Source organism: Macaca fascicularis, chromosome X, assembly GCF_037993035.2.
Source record: "Macaca fascicularis isolate 582-1 chromosome X, T2T-MFA8v1.1".
Lineage (NCBI taxonomy): Eukaryota > Metazoa > Chordata > Mammalia > Primates > Cercopithecidae > Macaca > Macaca fascicularis.
The window spans coordinates 139,938,412-139,963,472 of record NC_088395.1 but is presented as its reverse complement, the minus strand read 5'-3'; the positions used below and the strand labels follow the sequence as shown (position 1 = coordinate 139,963,472).

Genomic DNA, 25,061 nt, shown 5'->3' with positions numbered 1-25,061 from the left:
TACTGTGGGCCAGGCGCAGTGGCTCATGCCTGTAATCCCAGCACTTTGGGAGGCCGAGGTGGGTGGATTGCCTGAGCTCAGGAGTTTGAGACCAGCCTGGGCAATATGGCAAAACCCCGTCTCTACCAAAAATACAAAAAATTAGCCAGGCATGGTAGCATGTGCCTGTAGTTCCAATTACCCGGGAGGCTGATGCAGGAAGATCGCTTGAACCCGAGAGGTCGAGGCTGCAGTGAGCTATGATCGCACCACTGCACTCTAACCTGGGTGACATAGTGAGACCCTGTCTCAAAAAAAAAAAAAAAAAAAAAAGAGTAGTACTGTGTCTTCCGTCTATAAAACCTCATTGCTTAGCTGTGCCTGCTGTAGAGTAAACTCTCTATACATGTATATTGAATTCGTTGGATGAACCAACAGACATAGTTGCGGGTAACAGACCTTAGTACTAGGCCTAGCTTCCCATGGTATCACTGTATCATTAGGCAGATTACTTAAACTCTATTTTGTTTTCTCCTTCTGTAAAATTAATACCTCCCCTGCCTACCTCAAAGAGTTGCTGTGAGGCTCCAATAAGAAAATGCATATGAGATGTTTTTGAAAATTATAAATTACCCTCCGTTTACTAGATGTTAGTGTAGAAGAGTAGATCAGATGTAGGGGGAGGTTTTATCCCGAATAAATGGAACACTGGGTAATCAACACAGCATTAGTGGGCTCTCTTTACAAACATGGACCCTTTAGCAGCTTCCTGAGTATCTCTCTCTGTACGTCTCTCAAGGACTTGAGGAATATTATTTTAATTTTTTTTTTTTTTTTTGAGACAGAGTCTTGCTCTGTCGCCCAGGCTGGAGTGCAGTGGCCGGATCTCAGCTCACTGCAAGCTCCGCCTTCCAGGTTTACGCCATTCTCCTGCCTCAGCCTCCCAAGTAGCTGGGACTACAGGCGCCTGCCACCTCGCCCGGCTAGGTTTTTGTATTTTTTTAGTAGAGACGGGGTTTCACCACATTAGTCAGGATGGTCTCAATCTCCTGACCTCATGATCCACCCATCTCAGCCTCCCAAAGTGCTGGGATTACAGGCTTGAACCACAGCACCCAGCCTAAAAAAGTTTTAAGCAAATCCACCTATCCCCACGAATTTTATTTTTAAACAAATCAGCCCATGATGCTGAATTAAACCAGTTGGCCCTGGATAAGGAAATACTTTGAGAGATTGGTGGCATCAGTTTAAATTAATGAAAAGTCTGAGTGACAGATCATTTTAAAGTAAATGCAGTTTTATTACTTTCAAGCACATATAATAACAATGCTGGGAATTGAACTTGGAGAAAGATAGCATGTGTCAGAGAATCAAAGCATACAAATAGGAATCATTGATAATGAGGCTATTGCTGTGTGACTGTCCTGCTAAAGACCATCCTCCTCAAATTGGCTAATGTTCCCCTGGAGAAACTTATCTATTTAAGAAACTCCTATTTTTTTTTTTCATTTATAGGCATGAAGAAAATACCATTAAGAAATCCTATACATGGCTTCTGGATAACCCAGCTTTTTCAAACCCCAGTGGATAGCATCTAGCAGCAGTGCCCTGCTCTCTGGTTAAAACAAATAACAGCAACAAGCAAACACCCTCTGGCTCCTACAGTGATCAGCTTTTTCCAGGTTGCCTAGGACTTTCCAGGTTTAGACTTTTGCCAAGTCCTAGGAAACCCCTCAGTCCCAGCAAACTGGGGTGGTTGGTTACCTATTGGTACCTATGACTCTTACAGCTACAAAATATAGGGAAAAGATGCAGTCATGGGGGTTTACATACATTGAAGGGGTGGAGGAGAGCTGGGAGAGCTGCAGCTCACACATTCTGTTGGTTTCTCTGTCTTCGCTTTTTAACTCCTCTTACCTTTTCCTCCCTGATGCATTTTGATCACTGTCCTCTTCCCTTTGCTCTCTTAAATTCTGTCTAAGGGTACAGTGGGACTTCAGAAAGCAGGACTCAAACAGTAGAGTGGCTAATAATAGTAGTAACTAACCATTCTGTGGAACTTCCCAAGTGCCACACAATATGCTAGGCAGTTTGTATGCATTGACTAATTCTCAACAACAGCCTTTTGAAGCGAACAATATTATTACCCACACTTTACTGATTCTACTGATGACATTGAACAAATTACCAAAGGCCACAGCAAGATGGGCTTCAAACCCATCCAATCCATCCCTTACCCACAGCACTGTCCTGCCTGTCAAATGCCTGGCTTCTCTCCTGCAAGGTTTAAAGCCTTCTCACCTTCTTCCTATTGTTGGTGGAAATCCTGACCTCAGCTTGGTTTAATCTCTTCATCCAGCAGACCTGGAATGAGTGTTCTGTCCAGCTTTTCTCTGGCCTATAATGCTATACCCTATCCTTCCCTTGTTCCCTGCCCAGTCTTGGTCCATGAGAGTAGACGTACATTTCCTGCCTCTTATACCATGCTTCTCTGCTCTCATGTCCTCTCAAGTCTGTAAGGCGGCATCCCCTGGAAGAAGGAGTTCTTCTTAGAGATATTTCAACCCTTTGCTAGAAAATGGCGTTCACCTGCCTCTGAGGCTAATTCTCCATTTAATCTCCCGTATTCACATGCCCCTGATAATAAAGTCATTGCCTGTGCATCCCCTGTGGCACTTTGGAGTCCTTGCAAACAAACAAACAAACAAACAAAAAACCTTTGCCCTAGGCTGAGAGTCCAACCTGAGTCCTAGCTCTACTGTGAACTTGTTGTGTGACCTTGCACAAGTCACTGCACTTCTGTTTTTTCTTTTACTTGCAAAATAAAGGAATTTGACAAAATCACCTCTAAAGCACTTTCCACCTCTAACGGGCTATGAGATCCTATAACAAAGATATTTGATGGGGGAGGGAATGTGAAAGGAAAGGGAACACCATAAAGCCACCTTAATGACTTTGAATTTGATGCCTTCCCAAGTAGACCAAAGTGAAAGTGATTCAAAAGGAGCCCCAGGGTATAATCATTCTCATGAGGACCGCAGTGAGCTCTTCATTTTACTCCTCCAGGTATTATTGGAGCTACAGGGGAGCAGGTAGGTTGGCTGTTTGAGATGTCAGAGTTGTTGTTCTCAATTTCTAATGTTGGAGAGTTTTGGGTGAAACTCACATAATTAAACCTTAAAGAAAATGTTTCCCCCATAGCACTGCATAACTCCGATGGGGCTTCTGAACAGAAAAAAAGTATGGAATTCAGTGTCTGTTGCTCCCAATAATATTTGACACAACTGTCCAGAATGAAAATTAGAAGCCCTCTAACCACAGAGATATATCAGTGACAGGAGAGAGACATCGGGGGAGTGCCAAGGGCTGAAGGGCAGGTAAGAGCAAAGTAATACAAAGTGGTTAAGAAAACCAAAGGGAGAGAGACAACTTTCACCCTTTCCAACACCCTCCAGGCTAGAGAACTTGGGTAAATTTTGACCTAGTTGTCCTTGTGTACATGGCTGTGAGCTTTTATTAAGTATTTATGCAGCAGTTTATATTTTACCAAGTGCTTTACAATCACTTTTATTTGGCTTAGTAACGTTTTCCTGGAATCCCATCTACTTTATGGTCAGAAGAGTCATTTCTTGTTTGCTTAGCACCTCCATGTGTACAGCCTCACACAATAGGCCACTTGTTCTAGCAGGAAAGCAGGTGCAAAGAGTTGAGCAGTGAAGGGCACCTGCAGCTAGCAGGGCAGTTGGAGTGGGGGTAGTTTACACTTCAGTTCACCTTTTCTCCCCCTTTGTTATTCTTTCGTGTTATGTTATTGCTGGCAACTTGAGAGTGGTGGGGCAAGGCTTGGGCCTGCCAAGTGCAGAGCTGTCCTGACATATGGACACTGGCAGAGATAGGCTCTTTCCCCTGTGCCAGTGTCTCTGCCCATGCCCACCATGGCCACGTGCTTCCACCAGGCAAAGACTTGGTGAATATGTTTCTTTCTGCTGCTTCAGGGCTCCTGCTGCAGCCTTGGTTCTCAAACTCTGGACATGAGTTTAGGAAGACTATAGAAAGAGGAGTTCTACTCTCTGCAGACAAGACCAGCCAGTGTTCTTGGACAAATCTAACACTTAGCTACCTTATTCTTGGTAGTCTCTTTTCCCTCCCACCAACCACGGCAGCCCCCTTGTGCCAGCACTCTGGATTTTGTGATGTAGGATAGTGTGGCTGTATAGATGTCTCATGAAGCAATACGGCCACACACTCTCAATCACCAGTTTGCAGTGGGAATCCAACACAGTCATCAGTTGGATGTTTCCTTTTCTGAAGACCAGATTTGCCAAGGCAGAAACTAAATTCTGGTTCATGAAGTCCAGGCTGGAATTAGTGGGCCAGAACATTGGAAAATTCAGGACCTCCAACTACTAATGTTCTGTGGCTGAGAACAGGGCTATGTAGATGCTTAATAGGTAAGTGTAGAATAGATGATGACACTCAGTGGAGTATAGAAAAGGAACTCTGCTGTTCTCTAGGTTACCCCTGGTTTCTAAAATGGTGTGATCTGGCAGGTGGGACACATTGACAGATTTACATCGAAGGGCCCAGTGTAACGTAGGTCCTCAGTCAGTGGCTGCAGATTTGGGGGAAAGGCCTCAGGGACAACAGGTTGACAAGGATTAGGCAGAATAGTTTAGAGTCTCCATCACACAAACTGAGCATTGGATGAGGCCTTTTATCTCAGGTCAGTTCAGTAGACATTATATTGAGTGCATACTGGGTGCCAGGTACTGGGTAAGGGAGTGGGCCTAGAAATGAATACAGACAAGAGCCCCAGGACAGAGTTTTGCCCAGGAAAACACAGCTGGCAAGAGGAAGTCATACCTGAACACCCGGGGCTCACTCAAAAAAACATGAAATACTGGCTTGGAGGAACAAAACTAATTCTAGAGCCTGGGGCCTGACAGGTGAGTCAGTTAAACTAACACCTTCCTGCCCTTGTCACTACTGGCTCGGGATCTGGGTAGGGCTAATTCCGCAGGTTGAAGGTTTGAGGCCTGGAAGTGACTGTGGCTAAGGCCAGAGGAGCTGACAGAAAACAGTAGCAGGAATGTTTAGCTTTCTTTTCAAGTGTATCGGTAGTACCTATTTGCATGAAAACAGTTTGTTTTTTGAGGCTGATAGTTGGCAATTTATTAACCACAGTTCAACCAGACATCCAAAAGAACACTGAGGAGTCTTTTCTCTGTTTACTGCATATTCTAGAAATGCCACACAAGAAAAAAACCCACCAGGCGCACTTTTTCTGGTTTCAGACTTGCCTCTCTCCCAAACGTGTCTGGAGTCAGTTAAGAGTGATTGTTTAGGTGGACTTTGAGAGTCCTGTTCTTCAATTTGAAGATCACCACATTAAAGAATGGATGTTTGTTGTGGGCCCTGCAGGGACCGGAGACAAACAAAGCAGCATTCTGAACAGACAGATTTGAAAAAGCATGTGGGCATTTTCAAGAGTCATCTAATTCGTTACTTGTGACAGTTATCCAAAGTGGAAGCAGAATATTTTCTATCACTGAGAGGAGGAATATGAACTGTGGGAGAAGAAGGGAGGGGAACAGGCTTCTGACGCCCAAAACTGGTCACTCGGGAAACTTTGGAGGGCTGCCCTGGGCCACAGGTGAATGATTAGTTCTTCTGTGAACTAAAATTAATTTCGAACCATTTGAAGTCCTTTCTGATCATTTCCCCTTCAGATGATGCCCTGTCTCCTGGAAGGTTTGGGAGGGCACCTCTGCTAAAAACTTCCTCTCAGCTAGGCTTAAATGCTTAGTGCCAGCCATTCACACATCATTGCTCAATCGCAATGGCAAAGAAAGTTCCAGTGCTTTTTCCCTTGCCCATTTTCCCTGATGATAAACCATTCCTACTCATGCCTTGACCCATACTTTACTGAGGACAAAAATAAGAGAACTGATACTCTTCCGTTTCTTAAGTTCTTAATGTGGGGATGAAGGGATTTGAAGCTTCCCTTGGCTATTCGTTGCAAGGTTTATTTCTTCTCTCTCAGGAAGCTCTTTTTTTATTTTTTATTTTGATTTTTTTAGAGACTGATTTTCCTGTACTCCACCCAGGCTGGAGTACAGTGGCACCAACATAACTAACTGCAGCCTCAACCTCCTGGGCTCAAGTGCTCCTCTTGCCTCAACCTCCCAAGTAGCTGGGACCACAGGCATGGGCCACCATGCCTGGCTAATTTGTTTTTAAGTTATGTAGAAACGAGGTCACCCTATGTTGCCCAGGCTGGTCTCGAACTCCCGGACTCAAGCAATCCGCCCACCTCTGCCTCCCAAAGTGCTGGGATTACAGGTATGAGCCACCATGCCTAGCAGGGGATTCTTCTCAAATAACATTTATTGAACATCTACTGCATTTGAGATTCTGTGTGTGGTGCTTTCATGTGATAAAAATAATAACAGCAGCCCTCATATAGAACTTTCTATGTGCCTGGCATTGTTTTAAGCACATGTTATCTCAATTTGCTAAAATTCATTATATCAAGTCTCAAAACAGTGCAGGTGGCATTATTCCTATTTTATAGATGAGGAAACTCTAGTTCAGCAAGGTTTAATTATTTGTCAAAAGTCACACAGCAGGTGGGGGCACCAGCTTTGAACCCATGTCTCTGACTCCAAGGCCAGTGCTCTTTCCATCACATAACTCTGTCTCTCTAAAATGTATTATGTACTTGCTGCCTCAGTAAACTATGACTGCCTAACTGAACTTAATGTCTTACAACAATTATTGGTCATTATTTTGAACTTCAGTGACCTTCATACAATGCCCTCATGTTGCTGAGGTATGTGACTAGTTCCTTGCCCCCTTGTTCTTTGCTATTCTGTTTGGGGGAGGTAACAGCTTCATTCCTGTCTCCCTAGCAGTGATGCCAATAATAACTTCAGTTGCTGTTGTTTGGCCTCTGGGCCTCGGTTTGCCCCTCTGTAAGAGGAGAACATTGGGCTGAATGACTTCAAAGGTCCTTTCCAACCCTGATATTTTCTTCAATTAAAATATAACTTAAAAATGGGTAAAGAGGCCGGGTGCGGTGGCTCACGCCTGTAATCCCAGCACTTTGGGAGGCCGAGGCAGGTGGGTCATGAGGTCAGGAGTTCAAGACCAGCCTGGCCAAGATGGTGAAACCCTGTCTCTACTAAAAATACAAAAATTAGCCAGGCATGGTGGTATGTGCCTGTAATCCCAGCTACTTGGGAGGTTGGGGCAGAGAATTGCTTGAACCTGGGAGGCAGAGGTTGCATTGAGCTGACATCGCGCCATTGCACCTCCAGCCTGGGAGACAGAGTGAGACTCCATCTTAAAAACAAACAACCAAACAAACACCAGGTAAAGATCATGTCCTTTTGGTTTAACTTGAGTAGAACAAGAAAATGTCTGGTCCTAGTTCTCTGGACTAGAAGGACTTGGTAAATGAGTTTGGGGTGATTGAATAAGAAGTCTCTACCACACCTCCTTGTTCTGTTATTCCCCACCCCCGATTATTCAGCTTTGAATTACACCTTTTTCTTTCTCTGTTTTTAAACACAGTTGGAGTCCTCTCCTCATTTGTATGTTCCCCTCAAGGACAGCCATCAGAGAGACACTGCTCTGGCCTAGTGTCCTGACTGCCACGTTTAGTTCTCACCAGCTTGCATACACTTTGGGCTCTGCCTAGCTTGCAATTCTCACAAGAATCACTTTTGCTGTGCTTATTTACTTTTCTCTCTCTTTATCTCTAGCCTCTTCTGCAAAGTTGGTTTCTTCAGAGTAACATTCAGGTGACCTCATCTCAAGCATTTTCTCATTACCTTCCCCTTTCTGCTGGAGGACTGTTCCCCACAGCCACAGACTCTTCTCCTTGTAGTGGGTGATACTAACTTCTCACTCTTTCCTCACCATCTGAAAAATATTATTTGCTTCTCTGGGTTTCAGTGGCTTCCTGATTATGTACTGAGACAAATCTTTTAGTCCCTCCTCAAAGTAAGGTTGGAGACTGCGCTGTAAATGAATTCTAATGCAGTTATTCTCATATAGCTAATGGCTACTAACTGAGATACAGAAATAGATTTACATCACCAAACACCACATGCTCTCACTCGTAGGTGGGAATTGAACAATGAGAACACTTGGACACAGGGCGGGGAACATCACACACCGGGGCCTGACATGGGATGGGGGGATGGGGGAGGGATAGCATTAGGAGAAATACCTAATGTAAATGATGAGTTAACGGGTGCAGCAAACCAATATGGCCATGTATACATATGTAATAAACCGGTACACTTAAAGTATAATAAAAAAAAAAGAAAAAGAAGGAAATAGGCTTACATCCCCTGGGTTTCTTTCCTAGATTTTGCTTCCTTTCTGCTGAAATCTACTTGTAATTTCTGAAAGGCTGTTGTTGGAGAACACAGGTACTTCTTGGAGTAAAGTGGATATATCTGTTTCTAGCACCCTCCTAGCTTAACATTGGCTCTGAAGTAGTACTGGTATGCAAACAATTATGAAAGACATTTTTTTCACATGAAAATTTTTAGTTTATAAATGCTTTCATGAAAAATCCACAACGGCCGCAGATAACATCATTGCAGCCTTTTACTCCTTCAGCTTTTTGCCAGCACCAACATTGGCCTTTGCAGTCCCCCTGACTTTCTTTATTGGGTTCTTGCGTTCCTTTCCTTGCTTTCCTGAGTCTTTTTCTTCTCATACAGGCCATGTCTTGAAAGTCTATGTTTGGGTTCATTTTTCTTTGCATAATCCAGGGAATCATAAATCATGCCAAAGCCAGTTGTTTTGCCACCACCAAAATGAGTTCTGAATCCAAATACAAAGATGACATCTGGTGTGGTCTTGTATATTTTGGCTAGTTTTTCCTGTCTTAGGCACTCTTAAATTTCTGTCTTAGGCACTGTTACCTTCCTGGGGTGAAGGACACCAATGACCATTTGTTTCCCCTGACGTAGTCGGTTGGTCATGAACTTTGTAGTTCAGATAGTTACCGTGTTGTTCATGATGGCTGTCTATCCTCGGACAGCCAGGAAGGAGAAAGACATTTTTATTTAGATATGTGCATAAATAAAGAGAAGTTAATTGTTTCTGTCTTTATTAAGCACATTTACAAATCTCAGCTCTTTTCACCTTTGCTTTATTTTACCATGCATTTATGTAAATTAACACTGTATCATGGATAAAGAAAAGGACATTTTCTTAGGCCTCTTAATAGGATGGTTTTTCTACCCTGTTTTATGGTTTGTCTTTAAAGCTATTTATGCTCTTTAAATTATCCAGTTTTTCCCACAGTGATTGTTGTGACTAGAATGGGTTCCAAAGAAACAGGTAGTTAGGGATTATGTGCAATACTGAAGCTTGTCCATAAGATGGCGCTCTGAGAATGTGAGATCTCTAACTTATTTTTAGCCATGTATAGCTGGGCAGCGTATTAAACTTTTGTGAAATCAAATTTTTTTTGGTGGGGACCTAGTCCTTCTGATTGGCTCTCAAGCACTTGGAACCATTCTGATACTTAAGGGAAGAAGGAAAGTGACTTTTCTAGCAGTTCCCTTGTCCTAAATCAGTACTAGCAAGTGTCAAAAATCAGCAAGATCTGCTTGAGGGACCTTTTAAGGAAAGGGATTTCTTCTAAATGTGGGACTTGTGATACTAAATGTATGTGTTGTTACAAAACCCTGTCTGGGTATCAGATTCTTCATCTACACAGTGAGTGGATTGGATCAGATGATCTCTGACAGTGCTTCCTTTTCAAATGATCTACATTTGAATTTGTTGATTTCCTTCCACTACGCCATTGCTGCCTCAGCCAGAACAGAAATGAGAAGAAAAGATCGCCTATTTTACGCTTGTTTGACTCTATTCCTCTTCTACAAGTGCTCTCTTTGCTTCAACTGTCCCAAGACAAGCGTGCCCAGATGTCCTGTTTTAATGAGGTTCCTTTTCTCTTTATGGCTTTTGCGCAGGTTTTTTCCCTCTCTCCCCAACCCCCTCCCCAATCCCTAACAATCTTCCTGAACAGAAGCATGTCCCCCTTTTCACTTCACAAATAGGATTTTCTTAGTATTATGACAGTCATTTTTGTGCTAAACAGATACCAAACTGGATAAAGAAGATGCCGCATGTAAGGTAACACTTCTAACATGCTACATAGCATGTCCAGTTAAGAAAATATTAGATTTGGGAGGTAGGAACATCTCTCAGTTTATTTTTCCTCCTCCACTTGCTAGTATTCATTGCCAGAACCATGTCAAAGCTTCAGTAGAGAAGCAGCATTTTGCAGAGGAGGACAATTAATTTAATTACAGATGAGTATTACTAAGTAGCTAACCCATCATTACAATCCCCCATGGCCAACAGTGTCCCCATTCCTGACACACTCTGAGCAGTCTGTGGATAAGAAGAATTGGGGCCACGCTGGCTCCTCCTCATTCAAGGCCTGTCATGAACCACGTGCTCCAGTGGCACAGAGCTAGCCTGAGAAAATGAAATGCTGAATTAATGAATTAATGCAAAGCTGCCGAGGCACCCTTCACCGATTGACTTCCCTCTGGGCTTGAAGCTCAGAGCACGCATGTTACATGAAATTCCCCAGGGGCACATCACACATGTTTCCTTGCTGTAGCCAAGGTGACAAAGGCAGGGATGCACTAAGACATTGTTATCCTGTATTTGTTTTCCTGTTGTCCTTAGGCATTTGAAATCTTTAAATAGTCTTTGGTATGTGTCTAGTGGCATGGATGGTGATGGTGGTGGATTATTTATTTCTCTAACTTCAACACCTTGTCTCCCAAGAACACAAGTATGTCACTGAATAGCCTTGGCCTGCCCACCATGGCCTCCCAAAGTATGGCTATTAAATAGCCATACTGTCAGATCTCTGTGTAAGAGAAGAAACCCCACACACAGGGCTCTCTCCAGGGGCTCTTAAAGGGCAAGTCCAGTAATCTTGCTGAGTAGGCCAAGAGAGCTTTGTGGCGATGCTGCTGGGAGCCTTGAAGACCATTATAAGCAGCTCATCCATTGTTTCCTACAAGGAAGCAATGGAGCGGGGTGGTGAGGAAATGTCAAATATTTAGTCGACATTGTTTCTCTCTAAGGAAGCAAGACCAGCATAGTGGTTAAGAACCCACACAACTGGAGATGGATTCTTAAAGTTCACACTCCAGCTCTGCTGCAGACAAGCTGTGTGACTTTAGGCAAGTGACTTACCTTCTCTGTGCCTCAGCAGCAGCAAAAACAGCTGCCAATAGGGTAGTCAGGAGGATTAAGTACATGTTTTCTTTTTCTTCAGTGCTTCGAACAGTATCTGGCACAGAGAAAGCACTCAGTAACTGACAGTATAAGTACCATGAGGTGCTTTGGGTGATTTAAAAAAACAAAAACAAAAGCAACTAACCAAACCTCTGCCTTCAAAGACCTCACAGAGTACATGGAGTGGCAAATGGAATATACATAAAAGGAGCACTAGCAACTCAGGGCAGTGCCCACAATACATTTCAATGCGAGGGCAGTGAGGTCAGCATGACTCAGGGTGGTTCAGGGAGGCCCTCAATTCTCATCAGGTGAGGACTTCAGGCATCTACAGGAAAAGGTAGTGAGAACTTGGATAACTTCTTTGCCTCTGTTTTGAGAGAGGATACAACTGATAATTTACATTCATGTTCACATCCTCACTGATATACTGTCTTTTTGAAATAGGTAGGTTGGAGTTACCTCACTGAAGAGTAGAAAATAGGGCCTGGCATGGTGGCTCATGCCTATAATCCCAGCACTTTGGGAGGCCGAGGTGGGCGGGCAGATCATGAAGTTGGGAGATCAAGACCATCCTGGCTAACACGGTGAAAACCCCGTCTCTACTAAAAAATACAAAAAAACTAGCCGGGCGTGGTGGTGGGCGCCTGTAGTTCCAGCTACTCGGGAGGCTGAGGCAGGAGAATGGTGTAAACCTGGGACGCGGAGCTTGCAGTGAGCTGAGATCCAGCCACTGCACTCCAGCCTGGGCAACAGAGCGAGACTCCATCTCAAAAATAAAAAAAAAAAAATAAAATATATGGGATATATATATATAGAGAGAGAGAACAAGAGAGACAAGGTTTCACTCTGTCTTCCAGGCTGGAGTGCAGTGGTTTGATCTTGGCTCACTGCAACCCCCACCTCCCAGGCTTAAGTGATCCTCCCAGCTGAGCCTCCTGGGTAGCTTGGACTGGGACTACATGCACACGCCACCATGCGTGGCTCATTTTTGTGTCTTTTGTGAAGATGGGGCTTCACCATGTTGCCCAGGTAAGTCTCAACCTCCTGGACTCAAACGATCTGCCCACCCTGACCTCCCAAAGTACTGGAATTATAGGCATGAGCCACCACACCCAGCAAATGTGGGCTATGTTTAACCTAGCAAAGTTGAGTTCGCGACCTGATGTCAACCACCTAAGGTCTGAAGAAACTCAAGGGTGACATTGTGAACATTGCCCCAAATATGTGTTCTGTCATAAGAAAGCACCTTTGAGGAAGGACATTGGTGATGGCCAACATAACTCTTATTAACAGGAAGGATTTCCCAGAGGCCCTGAGATGTGCATGTGAGTCGGGCCCACTTTTTGTTTTTCTATTGTTTTGTTCTCTTTTGCCTTTAAAACAACTAATGCCTGTTAATATAATGTATAATATGGTGACTATATTAAAGAATATTATATTGTATATTTGAGATTCATTAAGAGAGTAGTTCTTAAATGTTCTTACCACAAAAATAAAGATAATTATGTGAAGTGATGAATAGGTTAATTAGCTGGTTTGGCATAATTGTTTCATAATGAGTACATATGTCAAAACATCATATTGGAAGTGTACATGTATTTAACTTTTATCAATTCTACCTCAAGAAAGCTGGAAAAACATTTTAATTAACAACTATATAAAATCTCATTCGTTATATATTAAACTATTATAAAGATTAAAAACGGTCATGGTAAAAAATATTTTAAAATATAGAAGGATATAAAAAAAATAAGATTTCACTAGCATCTCCCTATTCTCACTCACTGAAAGTGACTGCTCTTATCATTTTCTTATGTATCCATCTAAAATTTTTCTGGGCATATTTGAACATGTATAGAGTGTATAAGAGTAATGCAAATGTAGACCCATTTTCACCGCGGATGCTGCTACTTGTATCTGTTATAATGTATCTCGTACTTGATGCCATATCAACACATACAGATCTACTTTGCCCTATTAATGTGCTCATAGTATTTCATTCTAACACTCATTACTTTTAAAATTTGGTTCAATATTTTGTCTGGCTAAGGAGCAAAGGATAGAGACATGAGAAGCAAAAAAGTATTGAGAGCTGTGGGAGAAGTATCAAGATACCTAAAGGATAGTGCAAGAACACAGAGTTTTTAAATAGTGCCACTAAACTTAAGCAACTATAAGCATCAGTTGGACCAGGACTTTTGGTTACTGCCTTGTGAAGTAGATGCAATAATGGCAAGTTTTAGGCCTAAGACACAGGGCAGCTATTCCCAACACTTCTGTAACCAGAATCCATGCTTAATTTGCGAGAGTCCTTTGAGAATTTAAATAGCACATGGATAGAGCAGAACAGTAGATGCTATTTCAACTTTCAAAAAGTTTGGCAAGCTTTTGAACCCAAAACTGTCTTTTAAAAATGGAGTCACTGTGGGATCAGGGAGCAGTGTTTAGTCCTGGCTCTTTATCCATGGCTGGGAGATAAGAAATTTTAAAAAATACATAGCTAAAGGGGCACTTTTCTGAATGGCAGAAATTAATACAGTAGGACCACAAAGAATCAGCTGTGGGACTAATTTGATTTAATATTTATAATAGTTTTGGAAGCTGGAGTACGGGGCAAAATCGCTAAGTTGGCAGATGTCTTTACACTATTCCAATGAGAATAAGTAGCTTCAGGAAGACGCTTGTTTTATAGGAGTGGACATAAAAGTGGCTGGCAAGCTTTGATATAAAAAAGACCAAGGATATGTCTCTAGGGACACATTCCTGAAGTTCATTTCAGAAGATTTATAATGAACCTTACCTCTTTATCTGCAAATAGGGTCTCTGCTTCAGGCATCAGTAGGAGTTAAAGAAGAGAAGATGGAGTTGGTAGTATCATCAGAAGGTGGATGATATTTAAACAGACCGCATTATATGAACATAAAAGAGGAGGCTAGTAGTGAGCTGATTCCCAACAGATAAAGAATGTTCCTTTATGTCTCTTTAAAACAGCCCCCAAAGGCAATTGGTATTTGATGATTGGTGATCTGTGTATTCACGAATTAACTTTTAAAGTTAAATAATCTGAATGTGTTAAACTATCATTTTAGAAGAAATGCAATCAAATGTACTCTTCAGCATCTTTGCTACAAAATATTTTCCTTCTCAGAGGATGACATTTAATTATGAATGTCAGAACTAGATTTCCTGACCTCCTCTGTTAGCATGCATGTTTTTCAAAGTATGTCCTTAATATTGGCAGATACATTGTATCATGGACGGGGACATCTAATAGAACGAGATTAGTATCTTCTGAAGTTGTACAATTTTCAGTAATAAAGAGATAATGCCCGATCTACCTCTCAACTTCACAGTGTGGTTGAGAAGTTCAAATGAGCTGAGTGATATGAAACTGCTTTGTAAAGTGCTGTGCAAAAATATGGTAGTGTTCATTATTCTTTGTACTTCATAATTTGGGATTAGAAATATAAATTGACTCAAATCTATGAATTTATCCTTTATAGATGTAAATGCAAATGTGTGAAAATCAGTATACGAGGATGTTCTCTGCAGCATTGTTTATATTAACAAAATATTACAAATTATTGTTAATCAGTAAGGTATTGGATAAATAAGTTATTATTGAGCCATACAGAGAAATAAGAACAAGACAGTTCCATGTGTCCTAACATGAAAATATGTCCAAAGTATATATTTAGTTTTAGTTTTTGTTTTGAAACAGGGTCTCACTCTGTCACCCAGGCTAGAGCACAGTGGTGTGATCACAGCTCACTGCAGCCTTGATCTCCTGGGCTCAACACTTCAGCCTCCAAAGTTGTGCACCACCACGCCCAGCAATTTTTTTTTTTTAGTGGTTCGGTTTCTTAATTGTTTTATTTTAAGCAGTTCTGTTTTTTGTATTAAAATACTGCAACTCAATATTTTTGTCAAAGTTTCCACTTTCTTATCAGAGACAAAAGCCAGAAAAATACAAAAAGTGTTCCTTTCCCCCATTCCTCAAGCATAACATCCAACAACTTGGCAGCTGGTAGTTGTTGTTGACAGTTGTGACTTATATTTGGTGATATAAACAAGATTATAGAGGCACTAAACCATAAATGTAGTTTCATTTTTTGGGGCATTACTATCATTTTACAAAATATTTAGCTTCTACTTTGAGCATTAAAATGTAGTCCAGCTTTTTTAAGCCACAATTAACCACCATATTTTTTATAGGACCAAAACAGTTTGATTGTGCTTTTAAAAAGTGATCATTTAGAATCAATTAATTAGAATTAGAAATGCTTAATGCCTACCTTAAGTGGATACCTAATTAATTCCTAAAATAAAATTGTGGTCTCTTTAAAGACGTTCAAGTTGCAACATTGAAGCTGCTTTGGTGGTGCCATCTAAATGATAATCTGTTTGCAAATGCCAAATGAAAACTCTTTGTTGGTAGATTGAGCTATGTGGAGAATTAAACACAAATCAGTTTAGGCATCTTCACTTTTCATTATCTTATCTCATTGGAAATTATACATAATGTAAACAGTAGAACACAATTCACTGATGTTTTTCCTTAGTTTAATACAAGTGTACCTCACTTTAAGCAAAATATACTAAATGATTTGTGAAGCAGGACTTTCCTTACTTTTTCAGTTAAAAAGATGTGCTTACAGAATTTCTTTAAATAACAAGGCTTCTTCGACCTGTTTAGAGTATTTAGATCACAGAAATTCATTTCACACACAACTTCTTTGAAATACCTACATTGCATAAAATGAGGCACACAGGTAAATGTGCCCATTCCATCGAGACTGCCTCATTATTTTGTGGTTATTTTATATTTTTCAGTTTGTCATTATTAACAGTTTAATATGCCAGGTTCATTCACTCCCTGTTTTAGTTGAGATGAGTTAGTGTTTCTAAGGAGTGTTTTGTAATCTCTTGTCCCAAACTAGGCTGGTTTGGGAATCCAGTGCGAGTGACTGAAAATTGAAATTCAATCCTGAACATCCTTCCAGAACACAGCCTGTCACCCTGTGGAGATAACACACAAACTACCTCAGAGGACCCCCACCTGTGGCAGTGAAAATCATGTGAGAGTCATAGTTCAAAAGAAAAAAGTGCTGAGCACTGTGGCTCATGCCTGTAATCTCAGCACTTTGGGAGGCTGAGGCGGGAGGATCACTTGAGCCCGGGTGTTTGAGACCAGTCTGGGCAACATAGGGAGACCCCGTCTCTATAAAAAGTTGGCCAGGCATGGTGGCTCACACCTGTAATCCCAGCACTTTAGGAGGCCGAGGTGGATGGATCACCTGAAGTCAGGAGTTGGAGACCAGCCTGGTCAACATGGCGAAACCCCCGTCTCTACTAAAACGCCTGGCTAATTTTTTGTATTTTTTATAGAGATGGGGTTTCACCATGTTGTCCAGGCTGTACTCAAACTCCTGGGCTCAAGTAATCCTCCTGCCTTGGCCTCCCAAAGTGCTGAGATTACAAGTCCAGTCCAAAGTATATATATTAAGTGATACAAAGTTGCAAATCAGTATGAGTAACATCATTCCAATTTTGGTTAAAATTACCCATTAGTATATGTAGGTGAAAACCTCTACATGTATATCAAACTGTTGACCATGGTCCACTCTTGGAAAAACAGATTGATGGGGCAACTTTTACTTTATGCCTTGTTTATTTCTGTACTTCTTGAATTGTTTATAATGAACATTATTATTTCATAATTTAAAATATGAATTATAGATATCAATTTACCCTTATAACCCTGGCTACCCTATTGTAATTGAAAAAAAAAGTATATGAAGAGAGAGCAAAAGCCCTGGGAATCTTTTCATTTCTTTAAGAAAGCATTCCATTATCAGGATCAGGGGCAAGTAAAAAAGAGCTCAAAACCTTTTTCTCTCTTTGGCAGTGGTGTTCTGGTATTCCCACATGATGAAAGCAGAAGGAATAAATGACATCTGTTTCTTGTTTTCTTTGTTTCGCAAAATGAGGAATAATTCTATGTAGAGGTCTGGAACTATGGGTGCAATAAGGAAACCACCTCATCTGTGCATCACTGTCCCAGTTGAAGTTGGCAAAACCCCACACCGGAAAGCAGAATTGCCTAGTACTTTAAGTAGTTACCCTTCTCATGATGGTGAGGATGTCCATTGCTACCCTGAAACTTCAATTCTGGAGTAAAGCCTATGGTTTATCCTACAGGAGCACGTTAAAATCTTCCCTCAGGCTAGTGTTCTCTCATGGAGAACGCAGAGGGAAGCTGACAGGTGTAATTTATGGTGCAAGTGATTTGAGAAAGTCTCCTGAATAGATACCCAGCTCCATAGCCTACAGGAAACAGTGGGAGGAGGAAGAAGAGGGGAAGGAAGAGGTAAAGAATATGGAAGAATCTTTCTCCTTCAAATGAGTAGAAGGCTTACACACAGTGAAGGTTCATTCTGTGTACTTCACTGTCATGACCTTGAACCTCCCCCAGCACAGCTCTAATCACTCTGCCTTGTCATTGGCCCTTACTCTTCTAGACTCCCCACTAGACTGAGAGCATAATAAGCGCACACAGACCTTGTCTGTCTTGTTCATTGTTGTATCCCCAACATCTAGGGAAGAAAAGGGATATTGAATATAATTGCTGATTGTTGAATGAATGTTTTCTTACTGTAAATAGACACTATGTGGAATGGTCTACTTTTGCACCATGAGGTCGTCTCATGAGCTTGTGTCAGCCTGACTGTTGATGCCAAATAAAGTCAGCTTTTCCTTTGTTTGGGACTTTCTTTGACAAACCTTTTCTTTACCTTCACCTTTACAGATACAGCCAAAAGGCGGCAAGGAATGGAATGAAAAACCAGTTCAATCTCCATGAGCTGAAAATGAAGGGCCCTGAGCCAGTAGTCAGTCAAATTATTGACAAATTAAAGCACATTAACCAGGTATGTGGAATGTCAAAAAAAAAATAATAATAAAAAGTAGAAATGACAGAGAGAAAGAGAGAGAGAGACAGCTTCCACTGTTCAAACTATATTCTTGGGTTTTTAGAAAAGACACTGTTATTTTCTTCAAATAGTCTGTCTGCTAAAAAGGACTTCTGGCCTTCATTTTTCACCCGACTTTTAAATTATAAAGACAATATTGCAATATGAGGGGTATCTTAGAAAATAGAGGGAAAAATATTTCTCACAATCGCACTATTCTATCCCGTCTGTTTTCATTTTTACATGTTCTCGTCTAACATTTGTCCAGAAAGGCACACTCACACAGACTTTTTCCATAATCAGAAATCCACAAGTGATTTGTAGTTCTGAAAATTAACACTATCTTGGCAACACTTTTCCATATTGTCACAAATTTTTTTGTTATTGTTGTTTTGTTTTGTTTTGTATTGTATTGTTTTGAGACACGGTCTTGCTCTGTTGCCCAGGCTGGAGCACAGTGGCACAATCGTGACTTACTGCAGTCTTGACCTCCTGGGCTCAAGATATTCTCATGTCTCAGCCTCCCAAGTAGCTGGTACTATAGGCATGCACCATCACACCTGGCTAATTTTTAATTTTTTTGTAGAGATGAGGTCTCACTATGTTGCCCAGGCTGGTCTCGAACTCCTGGGCTCAAGTGATCCTACTGCATTGGCCCCGCAAAGTGCTAGGACTACAGGTGTGAGCCACCATGCCTGGTCCCCACAAATCTTTATATTAATTATTTGTTATGGCTGCATAATATTCTGTTGAGTATTCATCATAATTAATCTGCATGCTTTTGCTGGATATACAGGTCGCTTCAAATTTTTTGCCATCATAAATAAAGGTACCTCCTCATATATAATGCTTTATCCTGATCTTAGCTTATTTTCTTAACATGCTAAAGTTATTGGGTCAAAGGATATGAGCAATTTAAATGCATGTATCCAAATTGCTTTTCAATGAGAATGTATCAGTTTTCACTGTCACCAGCAAGACAGGAGAAGTCCAATTTCACTGCATCCCTGCCAGCTTCTGACTCACTGCCATGCACAGAGACACCCACAGATTCCCTTGACCTGTACACATAGTTTTTCCTCTCATAAGAAGTTTAGTAACAAGACACAAATAGAAGTTAGTTGTACCATCTGCTTGTGATTGCTTTGTGGCCACAATAAAAATGCCACCAAAAAGGCATATACCAGAGTGACAGTGTTCCTGCCCCATGATCCATGGGTGGGAGGACTCCGGCATCACTGACTTCTATTTATAGTTTAGGAAGAACTTAATGGAACTGAAATCCTTATGCAAGAACAGAGGTTTTATACAAAGACATTGGCATGAGTTTTTAAAATATGGATTTTAGCAGTGAAATTTTTGTGGGTCTTTAAAATATGGATTTTAGCAGTGAAATTTTTGTGGGTCTTAGAAAATACTTAGAAGGGCTTTCTAAGAGTAGTATTTTTTTCACTGCAATTGCATTGTGAAAGTATTGATGACATGCTTGAGTGTAAACTCCTCTGGTGCCTAATAAAGTACTCTGTACTCAGTGAGCACTTAATAAATAGCTGATAGTGCTGCTGAGCAAATGATAATGGCAGCGTCTACCTAACTGAGCCTTTTTGTGTGTGTGTGTGAAAGTACAACTTCACTAAGTTCTATGAAGCCTTGCTAGATATAGTGTGATAATTTCAAAATGCATCTCTGAGGGGATCAGAGCACAAACAATGTAAAACACTTACTACTGAGTTGAGGGCATGATATACTTCACTTGGGGACAGTGGTACAAATTATCTCAAACCAAATGTGTCTAGGTGGCTATGTTCAACTGGTTAGACCCCAATACTGGTGAGGCCAAAATCTCAGTTTCCATCACTGTGTCCCTAATCCTAAATGAGGAGTATTGTCAACAGGTCCCTTGTGTCAACAGACCTTAAGGATTACCTACTATTTACTCAGCCAGGTGCCAGGGATTTTGGGGGTTCAAAGGAAGTCTAGTCCTCTGTCCTCACAGCATCCTTGGGAGAGGAAGCACAAGCATAGGAAGTGGTTAAATAAAGATAAAGGGCAGCCTGTGATGCAGAGCCTGAAGAGGAGTGCTGCTCATTGGTTTTGGGTGGCATGATTAGGCTAGTGGGAAGATTGCAGAGAGGGGCAAGTGTTAAGATCTGCCATAAGCGATGAGTAGGGTTTGAGTAGGTAAAGACAAGCAAGGGAGGGGCAGTCATAAGAAAGATAGAGTGAAGACCTGTGCGCGGACCCCACCCTAGAAAATGGGAAAGCTGCATCAGACGTGGGCTTCTATATGATCAGGCAGTCACTAAAAAGTATTTATAGCAAGCCCTTTCAGCAAAGGCTTTGGGCACAGTAGAAAGAATATGGGCTTTGAATCCAAATGGATCTGAATTCAGTTATAGATTTTACTAGGTATATAACCTTGGGTAAATCAGTTAACCTCTCTGAGCTTTAGTTCTCTCATTGGTATTATGGTAAAGGTATCAAAAACTCCAGTGTGTATATATATTTTATATATATATATATATATATATATATATATATAAAATATGCACACAGATATATGTAATTGCATGTGCATGACAGGCACTTAATATATGGCAGTTAGTTGTGAGGACTGTGTTTAGGATTTTCTCTATAGGCAGGACTTGAGTTTGAAAGGGAGTTCCAGTACTTTCTGCCAGTCTAATTCTTCTCCCCCAGTTTTGTATGTTTATAGATCCCTTTAATGCATCTCTTCTCTCTCTTTCTCTCCCATGTTGTCTCCTTGTTTCCCTCTCCTCTAACTTTCAGCCACGAAACGCTGAAACCGGCTGACAGGTAGGGTGATGTACATAGAGAGAAAGGTCGCTATTACAATTCCTTTTTCCTACCTCTGGCCATGAATAAGTGTGTGAACATTGTCAGTTTCTATACAAATACCATTGAGCAACCAATTAATTCTCATTGATAAACCAGTTTTACCTGTTTCAGTTGAGCTGTTAAAATTGTTGGACTCCAAATACCCACATTGATTTTTTTTCTCATCTGTGTTGCTTTATATAGCTGAAACACATTTTTTCAGTCCTTAAATAAAATCCATATTTTGGCCATGATTCGATCTGAAAGTGAGACACTTTAGGGAAGTCATAAAGAAGAAAGTCATGATGATGTCGATGATGTTGATGATAATGATAATGTGTTGTCTTTGTATAGCATTTACCCATATTTCAAAGTGATGTCATGTTCTAAGGTCTAACTGCTTAGAAAAAAAATCCAACCTGGAATTATATAAGATATAAAACTGTGACAGAATCTTTTCAAGAACTCATTATTACTCTTAAACCTTATCTCATTTTCACTGTTTTTTGGGGAGGTAAGTGATAAATAATGTTTGTCCTTTTTATAGTTAGAGAAACTGAGGCAGAAAGCCATCAGTGGCTGTGTAGACGTAGACATGCTGCCAAAAGATTCAGTGAGTTCAGTTGAAAACTCAGTCAATTATCCAGATGTTTCCCATATACTGCCAAACATCTGGATTCACTGAATGCCTGACTAAATTGGCCTAAAGCTTTGGTGATAGGGAGGTAGAATTAACTTAACTTTCCAAGTTCACATGTAATTGAGTGGTGAATCTGAGAATGTGATGTTATTTTCCTAAGCCCCTTGCTCGGTGCTGCATCTATTAAAACTATAATAGCGTGCTAATACAGAGATTCTCTCTCTCTCTCTCTCTCTCTCTCTCTCTCTCTCTCACACACACACACACACACACACACACACTCTCTCTCTCTCTCTCTCTCTCTCTCTCTCTCTGCATGTATGCCCCATGTTTGTCCATCCAGATGAACTATGGCTAGGCCATTTATGAGCACATCCCAAAATAGCTTTTCACTTTGTTTCCTGGGAATTCTCAGCTGCCTCCTTGCAGGTTATGGTTACTGTTGATAGCTCTGGAAATAATATACCCACTAAGAGAATAAAGTAACATTATTTTCATACTAATAGTCCCATGGTATAACTTTGAGGGGATGGGTTCAGGGCCAGGCTCAGGCGCCTTTCCTGGGAAGGCCTACAGGTGTGGAATGTTCTCCCCTCCTCCTTCCAAGCCAGAGTTCCTGTGTAACATTCCCACGATCAGAAATGAGGACCTTTTTATTTCCTTTTCAGTTTCTAATTTGTGTGAGAATTTATTGTCTTGTGTTAGGAGAGGAATTGAACTATTTTACGTCCTCAGTGTCAGTCCTGGAATTTGCTAGGCCATATTGCTTTAAAACAACAACAACAACAACAACAACAACTAAGTTTTGTTTTTGTTAGTGTCATTCTGCTCCAGGCTCCTACATGGAGAGAAGACTCCACAATTACCAAAAATGATCACAACACACCGTTACTCATATAATACTGTGGGTCATTTATCCCCTAACCTAGTTTTGTTGTTAACTTTTCTCTCTCTTTAAGAGTAGTCATGTAGTTAGTGCTAATTTAGCAGTCCCTAAACTGCCACAGGAGTTATTGTTCCCAAGAAAAATCTATCCATTTATTGTTTCCCCATTTCAGTTCAGGTTCAAATGAAATACCAGAAATTGTTTTCCTGCCCGTTGTAAACAGTTGAAGCCAGAGTAGTCAATACCTGCCCATTTGGTGTCAGAGCTTTTCATTCAAAGTTAGATAAAGTCTCATCTGTTTGGGATGGTTGAAATGTCCTGCTGAATGGTGGGGGAGTGGACGAGATGGCCTCTTAAGATTCCTTCCAGCCGTGTGATTCCATGATTTGTGGCTCAAGGTCAGGCTTTAACCCAGCACCCTCTTGTGAACAAGTCTCGTGACTTTATTCTCCACTCTGCCACTCTTTTTAAAACACTCTGTTCCCAGGTCACCCCTTTCCACTTTGTAACCTCTCATCTTTTCAGAGGTTGTTCCCTTCCCACCAGCCTTCCAGCCTGGGCAGATGGAACTTAAACTTGCCCTTCCCCCCACCCAATTCTTCTGTTCTGCCTTGTTCTCATTAGGCTATGAAAACATTAAACTATAAAAACAGTTTTGCATTTATCACCCCTAAGTTTCCCTCCTCCAGGGCCAGATAGGTGACCTGTTTTCGAATCATGTTAACCATGTGATGCCATATGAATGATAATAATTCTGCCATATATTTACATAGCACAATTCAGTTTGCAAAGCTCTTTCCTATCCATTAGATAATGTGATCTTTATAGCCGCTCAGAGAGGAAAGCAAGGCAGGCATTGTTACTTACATTCCCAGATGAAGAAACCATGGGCATTAGAAGTCTACTGATTTCCATACAGTAAGTAGTAGAGCTAGACCTAGAATCCAGAGCTACTGATTTCATTCTCTGTGCACTTTCCTTTACTTGTACCAAGACATGGCACACCTATTAGGAAGATCTATATAGAAAAGATGTGCAGAATACAAATAACAAAAACTCCCTAATTTGTGGTCTGATAATTTTCAAGTGCCAAATATGGTCATTTCTATGGCCAAACTCTAAAATCAGCAGCAATGAAAGATTAAGCACATTGTTTACAAAATCTCAATTGGTGAGATTCTTGGAAAACTAACCACCACATTGTATGGAAACAGAGGAACTTTGTGGCATGAGTTTGAGTTATAAATAGCAGAAGAACTTTCTGCTAGTGAGTCCTAATTCATAGAATGATGTTAAATGGTCAAAGATAATTTAAAAATCTAGAACAGACACTGAAATGTCTCTACTTCCATCCCCCTCTGTAAACACCAGAAAAGTATTTTTAAGATGCCTAGCAGACTGTAGTGCGATGAAGACACTAACTTTTGAAATAGAAAGTTAAAATTTTTAATAAGTTAATTAGTAAAGCTGTTAAGTGCCAAAGGAGCACTCAGGACATTCCTTAGCATGTGATTTTAGAAAAATGTTTGAAATGAATCTCAGACATGATGAAAAACACTCCAGGTAACTTGTTTTCATAGTCTTCTCACAATAACAGGAGTGAGAGTTGTAAAACACTGGCCTAGTGCAATGGTTGCTAGAAAAGCCAATATTGATATAAAATTTCTAAGTAAAAGGAGAAACCTTTTGAAAGTCAACTTTAAGTAAAAGACCTTCCCAAATGGAATTATGTCCCAGTGTCTGTCTTACTTGTTCACATACAAGTGACATGGCAGAACTCTAGTAATTGCCCTTTATTTCCATATGGAGCCAGAATGTGTGTGTGTGTGTGTGTGTGTGTGTGTGTGTGTGTGTGTGTGTGTGAAGGACAGAGTACCTACAATGGCATGTTAACAAGAGCCAATGAATGACTTCTGAGTCACAAAAGGACAATGTGAGTTAATCTTTTAAATACCAGACTTAGACTCTGTGGAGTTAAACATTATTTCATGACACAAAAGGAAATTCTCTGATATACTCCAAAAGGGATTTATCATTAAAAAATCTTCTGTCACTTTGTCTAATAGCCTGAAAAATAATTACAATGTCTGGTGGCTTTGGGGAGCATGTGTTTTTAATATCTTAATTATTATATACAGTTTAATAACACCGCACCAAGAAGAATTCCCAAGTATTTCATATTAAATTTCTTGAAAATGAACTATTTGCTATATTTAGAATACACAGGATTAAAGATACTTAAATTAGGTAATGTATTTTAGTCCTTGCATATTAAATTAAATTACTCAAAAATGGAAGATGAGTCGGGAATGGCGAGCCAAAATGTTGTTGGTATTAGTGTTGGGGTCATCTTGATTGAGCAATGGAGGGAAATACATGAACTTTTCTCATTACATTATTGTATTCTTTCATAGAATACTTTTAATTGGAAGTGTTAGCAATGGAAAGGCAAGTT

At 40.7% G+C, this 25,061-nt stretch overlaps 1 protein-coding gene and 1 pseudogene across 1 annotated transcript in view; one reads left to right on the top strand and one right to left on the bottom strand.

Annotated features, from left to right (window-relative positions):
- GPC3 (glypican 3) overlaps nucleotides 1–25,061 on the top strand; it is a 454,243-nt gene that overhangs the window by 314,837 nt on the left and 114,345 nt on the right. Inside the window, exon 6 of the mRNA XM_005594608.4 lies at nucleotides 18,080–18,200. Within this exon, the coding sequence (XP_005594665.1) occupies nucleotides 18,080–18,200 (121 nt within the window). The remainder of the gene's footprint in view (nucleotides 1–18,079; nucleotides 18,201–25,061) is intronic.
- Nucleotides 8,602–9,211, bottom strand: LOC102137368 (small ribosomal subunit protein eS24-like; annotated as a pseudogene).